Source organism: Apteryx mantelli, chromosome 8, assembly GCF_036417845.1.
Source record: "Apteryx mantelli isolate bAptMan1 chromosome 8, bAptMan1.hap1, whole genome shotgun sequence".
In the NCBI taxonomy this organism is placed as follows: Eukaryota; Metazoa; Chordata; class Aves; order Apterygiformes; family Apterygidae; genus Apteryx; species Apteryx mantelli.
The window spans coordinates 22,808,130-22,819,438 of NC_089985.1; the positions used below are offsets into that span (position 1 = coordinate 22,808,130).

The window sequence follows — 11,309 nt, forward strand, 5'->3', positions numbered from 1 at the left end:
TATAAGACATTGTAAAGATCAGCCTCAAAATAAAGAGAAAACTTAGCTTAACACTATAAAATGCTTCTACTCCCTTTCAATTTTTAATAGGTTCTACTACATAGCATTACCTTCCACCTTCCCTGTAGAAAACTCAGGAGCCAAGAAGTGGAACATAGCTCCCTCTACAGCTTGAGTATTAGATGAAAACAGAGCAAGCAAACCTCCACCTCCAAAAGCAGCGTTTAAGTGCTTGGTCTGGCCTCAGAAAGGCAGTATCAGGAGACAGAGCAACATGTATATGAGAGAGGACAGGGAGCATGTGGCAAAGGCTGCAGGCTGAGATTTGGAAAACCTTCTGTCAGAGCCTGTGCAAATGACATACATTTCCAGTGCAAGTTTATAGGAAAATGATTAAGAGGTCCCTGGTTTAAGGGGAAGGTGAAGTACAAATCTCTGAATAGAAGTTATTTTAGCTAGAGTTACAAATCTCTAGCTTGGAAGTTATTTGCTGTCTGGTAGTACAAGTGAACCTCAACAGAGTTCACATATGCATGCGTAAGGAGTGAGAAAACCGAGGATTTGAGTTGGCTGAACGGTCATGTCAGATGGCTCATGGGGTGAGATGGGAACTGACATACATATTTAACCCTCCAGAACTCACAGGGTCTAAGTTAATGAGCCAAACATCACTTCCCCAGGATCACCTGCCCTCCAGAGTCATTTCCAAGCAGGGGTCGCGGTAATACCGCTCGCCCTTGACAGCCAGCCAAAGCTTTGCAGTGGTTGAAGCTGATCCTTGAGTGCTGCCCACTTTCACCAATATTTCAGCCTACGGCCAACGGAGGGTAAACGAGGGGTGGCACAAGGGTATAGCAACCCTGAGAAGGCAGGAGAGGCAGTGTGGGCACTGCTGGTGCATCCCGGTGGGCCTGTGCTGGCGGGACAGCGGCAGGGCTGGGTGCGACCTCTCCCACCGCTCCTGCCGGGGCCCCTCTCGTTACGGGAAGACCAGCTTCCCCGCACATCCCCTCTCCCGCGCTTGCCCAACGCGGCGACGTCCGAGCGCTTCCGCCAGCCCCGCTCCCTCTCCCCGTGACCCCGTCCGAGCCTCTCCGCTCCCACCGCCCGCCTCGCCGAGCTGCCCGCGGGCGAGGCGCCCGCAGTCCCCGCCTCTCCGCCCGCACATAAAAGGCAGCGCCTCCCGCTCCCCCGGCAGCTCACCGCGACCAGCGTCGCCGGGCGCCTTCCAACTCGCTCCGCCGAGGATGCTGCGCGCCGCCGCCGCCGCCGCCGCCGCCGCAGGCCGGACTCTGCTGCTGTGCGCCCTGCTGGGGCGCCTGGCCGCCGCCGGTGGGTAACGGAGGGGGCCGCGGCCGGGGGGGGCCGGGAGGGAGGGCGGCGCCCGGCGAGAGCCGCGCCGTCTGAGGGGCCGGGGCCAACGGCTGTGGCGCGCGGGGGCCAACGGCTGTGGCGCGCGGGGGCTCTGCAGGGTAACGGCTCCCGCCCGGGTGCCCCGGGGACCCCGACTCCCCCCCGGATATGCCTCAGTACCCGAGTGGTGGTGGTGGTGGTGGTGGTGGAGCGCTTGTGTCCCTAAGGGCTGTTGGGGGGGGGTTCTGAAGGGGATCCTTTATTTTCATAGCTGGGGAGGCGCTGGGGAACGAAGAAGGGGCACTTCGTAGGTCAGTTGCTGAGCGACGGTAATAGAGAGTGATTCGCTCCGCTTCTTTTCATTGTCTCCAGTTTCCAGCTTGAGAAGGGGCAGAGAAGGCAGTATTTAGAAAATAATTAGGATATCACCAAGGGAAGTCCTTAATGTTCAGAGGCTACAGAGGCTGCGGCGCTTCCCTGTGGTGTGGGGTTTTCCCCTGCGGTTCTTCCCTCGCAGTTCCCAGAGCCGGTGTCGCCAGAGCCGCCGCCGCGGGCGTGTGGGACGCCTCTGCCGTTCTTCCCGTTTGCCCAGGCTACAGCTTCATCCTGGGGTAGCCCTTCTCCGATATAAGCATGTAGGGCAACTATTGTGTTTTGGGTTTTTTTTAAGAATTTATCTTCCTAAAATAAATCGGGAGCTACCAGTTAATGGCTTCTGCAACTAGAAATGAATTTGAACTATACCACATTTGTTTTGGTGCTTCGGCATTCTCATGAATATCTTCAAGCTTTTGTAGCCTCTTAAGAGGTCTTGTATTAAAAAAGTAGAAGGAAGCATGAGGCAGAACTCCAGACATGTTTCATATTTCTCACTTCTGCCAGGACACATTCCTTTAGTAAGACAAGCATGAGCCCGGAGGGCAGGACCAAGCCTTTGCCCCCAGAACTTCAAGTAGCAACAACGGCTTCTTTTAACTAAACAGTGAACGCAGGGAGCCAGGAGTTGTATGTAATGTGACTGATGGCACTCTTTTCTGTATTTAAAGGCAGTCCAGAACTACCAACAGCAGTTAATATAACTTGGTCTTCAATCAATTTTAAAACAATTCTACGGTGGCAACCAAAACCATCTGATTACTTCTACACAGTAGAAATACATGGGTAAGTAGATAACATCAAATGTGTGTACATTAATGACAATTGAAGAAGATGCAGATGGAATGTGTCTGAATAATTTTGAGACTGAGCGTAACGGGAAAATAGACCCAAAATGAGGATTTCAGGAAAACTGCCTACCCAATAGTTACATCTTCTTCATACCCAACTGTAGGAATATCTGATTCATGATTCTGGTTTCATCCACTTTAGAAATGGGTAGTTCAGCTTTAGATCAGTATTTCAGTTCTGGGGTTCAGTGCAGGCCGACTGGACTGGAGATCTGGGCCAGGGTACATTGAAGCAGTTGGCTATCAGACCATGCAAAATATACTTGATAAAACGTCACCTTTTTATGTCTTTCAAGGTGTCTGGACTGAGTCTTTGTTCTTTCTTTAATCTTGGGAGGTGTCTGATAAATGAGTCTGAATTTTATACTAATCAGTGACTCAGCATCAACGAAATGCTGGGAGATACTAAAAATTACCTTTGTTGGTCTAGCTCTATCAAAGCATTGTCTGTTGTCATGATTACAGTGGTTATGAAATACTGTGGACCATGAAAAACAGCCAGCCCATATGACGTGTCTAACATTTCTTTTAAAACTTCAGTGAAGTTCAATAATAAATCTGTGTGGTACTTAGCTCTCCTGTTAATTCACAGACCATTATTAAACATGCCCCAAAGCGAAACTGCATCAACTCTCCTACATGTAATGAATACATGGTACTGTAGCCACTTCTGTCTATAAAAGTTCTCTAGAAATGAGAGTTCTCTCATGACTAATAAATGAAATACCTGGGCAATGGTCCAATGTCCTCTTTTATCCTTTAATCTGAAAAGAGTGATTAAATGAATAGACTTTAAAGCATATGCTTGAGCAGAATGGCACAACATAGCTTAAGAGCTTGATCCAACAAAAAGGTTTCTCATGGACACAGAACCTTATCCAACAATCTGCCAGGTGAACTGTTTTGTGAACCTGGAGTTTCTTTCCAGCCATTTGTGCTTGCAAAAAACTGAAGTCTGTTTGCCCAAAATTCAGTACAGAATCAGGTATAGTTCTGATATTGAGGAACTTCTTTAGACAGGATTGTCTTAAGTACATTTCAATTTTTGCTTTCTGATCCATAAGTACATTTAAAAGCATATGTTTGTTTTGTTACAAACATCAAATCTCTTCTGTCCCTTCTCAAAGTATCTGCAGGCCACTGAGACTCACAGATTTGTGGCATCATATAAAATCTGGTGACGTGGGAAGGGAGTTCAGGCAACTCTTAAATAAAACTCTTGCTTGCCAGATCTTAACCTACTTTGAGGAAAACTTGTTTGTTAGCTTCCAAACACTCAACACTCTTGATCTTTCAACTGAGTTCACTAATTCTTTTTTGTTCTTAGTTCACCAGCAAAGACAGGGAAAAGAATCAGTAATATCAAATCTACTTTTCTATTTCCATTCATTAAGAAGCAAAGTGGGGTGCTAACACTTTTTTTCTAAGTTTAGTTATTATTTCTCAAGTAAATGACCCTGCTTTTTATCATTTAAAAATCAAGAGAACTTAGTAAGTCATGGGGGTTTTTTTTATTGCTTTTTATAATGTAACTCTGTAACTGAAAGTGCTACTGTCTGGTTCTTAGTGACATTTATACTTACATAGATGGAAACACAAGTGACATATGAAGAGACATTTTCATTAGATTAAACAATTAATATTCATGTGAGCAGAGCTTCTTAGGATAACTGATGTTTCTTTAGGCAATAGTATTCATATGCATCATTAATCAGGGATAACACTTTCAAAGTGATTTATGTATCTAAGTCCCCTTATTTTTATTGCAAGTCAACTGCAGAAAAAGCTGGAATCCAAACTACTGATGGCTTTCTATCACTTTTAATTCATATATGTATCCAATAACATCTTTTTTATATAATGAACAGCATGACTGTTTGATTCACTTGCTTCCACTTTGAACTATACTTGTTACAGGATAGTGTTTTGGGGTTTTTTCCTTATGCATTTCAGATTAGTACACCTGCAAGAATGTTGCACTGAGTGAGGGAAATCTGTACACATTAGAGGGGAGGAAATATTATTTTATGTATATGAATAGCTTTAAAAAAATCTGCTTAGAAAGCATTGACACTTCTTACTCTTTTCAGACAGACATCTGACACACAAAAAAAATGTATTCTGACAGCAGAAACAGAGTGTGATGTTACTGATGTGCTCAGGAATGTAAGAGAGACCTATACAGCACATATACTGTCTGTAACATCCTCGAGGATGGATAACTTTGAAGAACCACCTTTTGCAGTTTCAGAAAAATTCACACCTTATAATCGGAGTAAGTAGGATTGCCAATTTAATCTTGTTATAAACTTTATCTCAAAATTTCCACTGATTTAAACAAGGTTTGGATTGGGCCTAAAGATTTTTTCTGTAGGTTCTTATAGTAGCACTACTAATATCTGAGAATAAGATCTTCAGGTATGAAGCTTTTCCCATTGCAGGGAACTGCATATAATCTTAGTTATCATTTGTCCCTCACATCATTGAATAGAGCTTTTTATTAGCATTGTATACTAGATACAAATATTTGTTAATAATCTTGGATTTCCCTGTACTATTTTGGCTCTGCAAACTTATAATAGAGGAAGGAAGAGGAGTACAGGAAAGAGAAAAAAATATATTGTATGATGCCAGTTTTTTAATTCTTAAAAATCCTTGTTTAGCTATTCTTGGAAAACCAGAGATCCAGAATTATACACAAAAAGATTCTGAACTGAACGTTGTGTTCAAAGATCCACTTACACCATATACGTTTCCCAATGGAAGCTTTCAAAGTATTCGAGATATTTTCAAACATGACCTGCAATATAAACTCTATTACTGGAAAGACCAAAGTTCTGGAAAGGTAAGGTCTTACTCTACTTTTCACATATTCTGTAGCTTTACTATAGCTACACAATTTCTGTGCTTCCTTAACAGCTAAAGCTTTTGAAGAGAACATCTTGAAGTATTTTCTTTTTCTTTTCCAGAAAGATGCAATAACAAAAAGCCATAAATTTGAAATAAATGTTGACAGCACAAAGAACTATTGCTTCTACGTACAGGGAATCATTCCCTCTCGCAGAGAAAACCGTGGTGGTCAAGAAAGCGTGGTGCTTTGTACCAGTGTAGGAAGAAGTATTTTAGATGGTATGTATCTGAGGAAGTCTGTCACAACATCTTCAGCGTTCTAACAAAAAGACACTTCAATTATGAGTATATTTTTATATGTCTTCTAAGTGTGGTGCCTAAGTTATAAAACAAACTATTTGCTGTTTATATGAGAGGACAGAGACTGGACGGAGAAACTAATGGCAAGAACTCCCATTAAGTAAGAGTCACCATCTTTAGCTAATTGGAGTTGTTTTTAAGGTTTTGTTAAAACTGTTTTGATTTAGTTTTAAATTAGCTGAGTTAATGACGGATCACTGAGGTTCTAGATTTAATCACTAGGCTTCAGCTTCTTTTTTTGTTTTTCTCATTGCTTTCTTCAGATCCTTCCAATAAAGAGTCCTAGGGTAAGTGCTTGAAGCACTAGCTGTAAAATATAGGAGTGCTGGAAAACTATGCAACAGGTATTTTCACTGACTTGTAGTTTAAACTGACCTGGGGAAACTCTCACTTTTTTCCCCCCTTATGCTTTAGCTATTATCTCAAAAACAGGTGGGGAGACTCAACCTTTCTTTACTGTTACATTGCAAGCTCAGAGATTGGCGCCTTGACTTCTTTACTGGTAAACAAATTAGTGGACAGTCAGTGAACCAGTTATCCAATCCCAGACAAACAACCTGGATAACATTTTGTTCAATATTAAGTCAAAAATCTTTATTAAAATAATATCATATTTCTGTATCGTATCTTCTTTCTCCACCAGGAAGGAAGGACTATTTTCACTCTAAGTGAAAAACTCTTCCAAAACTGTTTTTCCCTCTGTCAAATGAATATTCTTTTCTAAATATATATTTTTATTTATTACAATAGTTGAATTCTAGTAAACTATAGCTTCAATAAAAACTCCTTTGGTTGGTCTTTTCCAACTTCTAACCTAGAACAAATTTCTACTTGGACCTAATTTCACGGAGATAATGTGGTAGAAGGGGGGGATGATTGGTCTTACTGCTGTGGTGATAGCATGGTAATTTAGTGGACTAACTATACTAGATTAAAACCTGGCTTAAACTAATTGAAATCAAGCTTTAATACAGTTTAACAGATCCACATTAAAGTGAGTTATGTTCACACTGAAGTGATCACTCCTGTGGTACTGTAAAATACAGAAAGCATTTCTGAGTCCAGTAGAATGGGTTCTAACAGTTTATAGCACTAAAGGAGAGGTATTCGACACCTCAGAATGGGGACGCAGCCAAACACAACTTGAAGGAAAATCGCTATGTCTTCTGATTACTGAGTCTTGGATTCTTTTCCTCTCTTACAGAATATGGAGCTGAAGTCTTCATTATCATAGCAGTGATAGCAATTGCAATCATCACTCTTGCCGTTGTCCTGTCAGTGATCCTGTGTAAACGCAAGAAAGCAAAACCTGCAAGAGAAAAGGAACCGCTTAATGGTGTTTAAGGAGTAACTGTTGTGGATACTAGTGGCAGTTCTGAAGAAGAAGAGGGGGGGAAAAAAAAAAAAAAGGGGGAAATTGGGTGGACCCTTTAAGCTCTCTGCTACAGGAAACTGTGAAGCCAAAACTTCCAAAATTTCTGTGGATTCAAAACTTCATGAGACAGTCACAGATGAAAAATACATTATAGGCACAAAGAGATTAGAAAGCCCCTGTGCCACTAATAGCTGGAAGAGTATTCTGGGAAGATACTACAATATGCTTACCCTGTTCATATACTCTTCCCAGAGCAGCCTCTATTTTTCTGTCTGACACAGGATCCTGAACTAGACAGACCTTTGATTTGACCAGGTACGGCCATTCTGAAAGTGTGGCCTTAATGAGCCAAAAAACTTACGGTACTTGTGAGGGGAAAAAACACTACTTTTTCTAAGTACTTGTGTCCTTTACCTAATGAAAAGGAACATTTTTCTGTTTCTATGAAACAAAACCTGTATTTATCTGTCTTTTATAACATTATTAACTGGAGAAATGATCTGTTAGTTCAGATTTGAAAAAGATACTACTCTTTCTGCACTTCTTGGATAAAACTGGCTTGGTGTATTTATCTTTGGATATAGACAATCAAAGCTAAACAAACTGAAATCACTGTATTGGTAACCTCTATGGAACACTCTTGAAGTAGGTAGCTGCTGTCCATCTGGAAAAGGCATATGCAAATTACACTAGAGTTGTACAAATAGGATAATCTGATAATTCCAGGTTAGTGTCAGGATAAATACTTTGCAGTTTTTGAGTCAGCAGTAACTCACTTCATGCAAACACTGAGTAGGTAGCAGTATTTACTGCATATGGAACACTGATCTTTTAATTAAACCATTGGTGAATCAATAGTTTATGTTGGTATAGATTCAAACAATCCTGGTGATGGGATTTGGAGGTACCTTTTGCTATGACTATTTTAATATTTATTTTATAAAAGAATTTTTATACTGGTGATATCTGTATTTATGAGGGTAATTTATACTTTTCTAGTGAAATAAAGGTGACTGGGAAAATAACTTTCTTTTCCTTATTTTTAAATGAAGTGCAATATTCATTCCCGAACTGAAATTAAAAATATACTTAGGAAATGTACTCTTGTGACAGTAGTGTAGGCAGGCTGAGATCTGACCAGGACTATGTAATAGACTATGAGAGCAACTACAATCTATAAGCATAAAAATAGAAGAAGCCGCAGATCACAGAACTGATAAAAAGATTTTGAAGAGTCCTGAGTTTCTGCTCAGCTGTCTGCTTATCTGAGTGATTATTCAGTGCTTGCATTCAGTTTCTCATTCTGATAGAAAGTATATTGGATGCCTACTGAGATGTCTCATGTAGGGATTCCCATACTAGTGCTCTACCTCTTGTGGTGCTAGTTTATTCAAAATGGCATGGGGCCTGGCCCAGAGAAAGGAAGTGCTGCAACTAATGTTGGTATCTATTGCTGCTATTGGCATCTATAGGCACCAAAAAAACCCCAAACCCACCCTAGATAAAGCAAAAATGCATCTTATAGTTGACACTAATTGGATGTATAGCTCAAAGCCTATATGCCTTACAACAGAATAACATTTGTGTTTATGAAAAGGAATAACATTCTGTAAAATGATTATCCCAACCTACTGATTTTTACAACATTTTATTCTATATTTTTCATCCTTATTCTATTATAGATAATTCTCTGTATGGAATAAGAATACTGTAGAAGTGAGAGTAGTTTGCGAGCTTTTTCTTTAATTCCAATTTTACAGATAGGGTGGTGTAACCCCCAGAAAACTCTACATTTTAGCTAATGCTGTGCAATAAATGCTTAATGCATTTTCTGCTGCACGTATAAGCCTTGTATAGAGGGGGAACCTCACAACAGGAATCAAAAAGATGAGAGCTTGTATGAGTAAATTTAAAGGCATTTTAAAGTGGTGATCACTCCTCCCCTTTCCCATGCTGTTCTGCTTCCTCAGTTTCATTCAGTATAAAGCTCAGAGAAGCAGAGAAATTATAAGAAAAGGAAGGCCTGTGGAGTATGACACAGCAGTTATTAAACTAGACCATGTAGCCGATATTGCCATAATCTACATAGAATACGGATATAAATCATGCTTCAGGCAATTAAGAGATTTTTGTACAAAGATTGTTTTTATTAAAAGAACGAACACCAACAGAGAAGCAAACTACCTTAAATGGCATAAAAATGACCCACTACTGCGTAAGTTCTGGAAACCCGCAGCACTTCTCTTCCCTGGCCACGTGACACTAGTTACTCAGCATTTTTGAGGAGACAGAGTTACTGGGTCCTATTCAGAAAGGGTTTTTGCTATTGGTGAAGACAGTTGAGAATGATGCTTTTTTTTGCAAAACTTCTGGAAGTATTATCCCTTGGGCCAGTGCATACAGCCTGTGCAAAACATGCAGAGATTTTACTTTCTCAGAGTATCAGGGTAGGCATAGAGAATCGCTGGATAAAGGTATTGTCAGTGGGAAGAAATACGAGATCCTATCCACAACATACACCCGGCCAGCTTCAGCACTGTGCTGTTTTAAGAAGGAACCAGGTGCCCAGGGAAGCGATCTCAGAAGGTGAAGGCTTTTCTTTCATACCTTAGTTCCCCAGCTTATCTTCTGAACAAATTCTTGTAAGCAAGGGTGTTCCTACTGACGGTCCTAATTCCTCCTCCTCCTCCTCTTTGCCCCTTGTCATCTATTGAAGAAAAAGGTATGCCAAGTAGAAAGAAACATTTGCATACTTCACTGATACAGTACCTGTGTTTGCTTCTTATACAAGTGAATGTGTAACACTGCATACTGTAATAAGCCACTATCATCTTACAGTATTGCTTTAATACCACATTCTTCTCCTTCATGTAAGTGAATAAAGGATGATTTCTGTCTGTCCTAACAGGACTACAAAGAGTAACATTACTGCCATTACTTAAAATGAACATCTGTACAGGACTTCATAAAAGTATAAATGATAGGAATGACAGCAAACAGCCTAGCTACTGTATTTCTAGTATAGCAGACTCAGCTTTTCCCTGTGAGAAAGCTGGTGCTGAAAGGCATGTAATTAGAAAAATGCGATTATAAGCTTAACTTGGATCACAGTTCTTGTGACAACTCAGGACAAAGAGTTTCTGCACTAAGTGCAAATAAACAGCTGTGAAAGATTACCTTCTTGGTTCAGTTTTGTAATGCTGATTATTTTTCAGCTTGGTATTGAATGCTACACAATTTCAAACCTTGCAATACACAGGAATGATACACCCTTGTGTAACAAGTAAGATTCTCCTTACAAGCTAAAAATTAAAATAGGTAGAGATGCCTAGTATGTCTTCACCTGGGCCTGTATAACTCTGCTGTCTTCAGGGGGCTTTGGCTGTACAGTACTAGACCTGAGAGTTAATTCAGTAATCTCCAGTTACTCAGTCTTAGTGCCTATCCACATACTTGTAACCATGCTTTCCACAGCCTATGTTTGCCACTAAGGGAGAGAGAAGTCCTGGTATTTGTGTTTGAGAAAGACAGAAAACAGGTACAGCCTGCTATGGAGGACAGCGAAAGGAATTGCCCTGGCTGAGTATCCTTCAAGACCCATGAGCTGTGGTGCTACGCACCACACTGTATGCCCCCTCGCATCGTATCCCATCCTGCTCACAAACAGCTCCTCTCACAGAACACTGACCCTTCCTTATTTGCTGCTCTGTGTAGCTAGATTAGGTAAATTCAAAGGAAGATTTGCCTCAGGGGTGATTTTTTCCAGTAAAACCTGCCACTACCTGGGAATAAGCAAGCAAGTATATTCACTGCCTCCAGGGCTTTTATAGCTGGTGCTATTTTCTATACCCAATTGCAGGGTTTGTCACCTTTTTGCACTTGCTCCTCTCTCATCTAATCAAGAATGGTGTCCTATTAGTGAAATGCTTCAATGTTTTGCTCCTGCAAGCAGCAGGAAGGACCCAGCTTTGTTGCTGCTTACTTCCCTTCTCCTTTGTTGCTGTTTCCATTCATTTCCCCCAGCCCCTACACATCCCCTTATGTTCTTCCCCAGAGATGCAATCACCATCTCCTTTCTGTAACCAGCTTGTTAAGATCTATTTTAAATTAAAATTTAGCACCTGAAAGAGTATCTATCCTTTAAT

At 41.0% G+C, this 11,309-nt stretch overlaps 1 protein-coding gene across 1 annotated transcript; it reads left to right on the top strand.

Moving 5' to 3' along the window:
• Nucleotides 1–580: 580 nt before the first annotated feature.
• F3 (coagulation factor III, tissue factor) lies at nt 581–8,189 on the top strand. Its single transcript, XM_067300738.1, has 8 exons — nt 581–599; nt 1,199–1,332; nt 1,871–1,964; nt 2,400–2,514; nt 4,670–4,854; nt 5,243–5,424; nt 5,549–5,708; nt 6,994–8,189. Exons 1-8 carry the CDS (start codon nt 581–583, stop codon nt 7,131–7,133), a joined length of 1,029 nt encoding a protein of 342 aa, XP_067156839.1. The 3' UTR covers nt 7,134–8,189.
• Nucleotides 8,190–11,309: the final 3,120 nt, after the last annotated feature.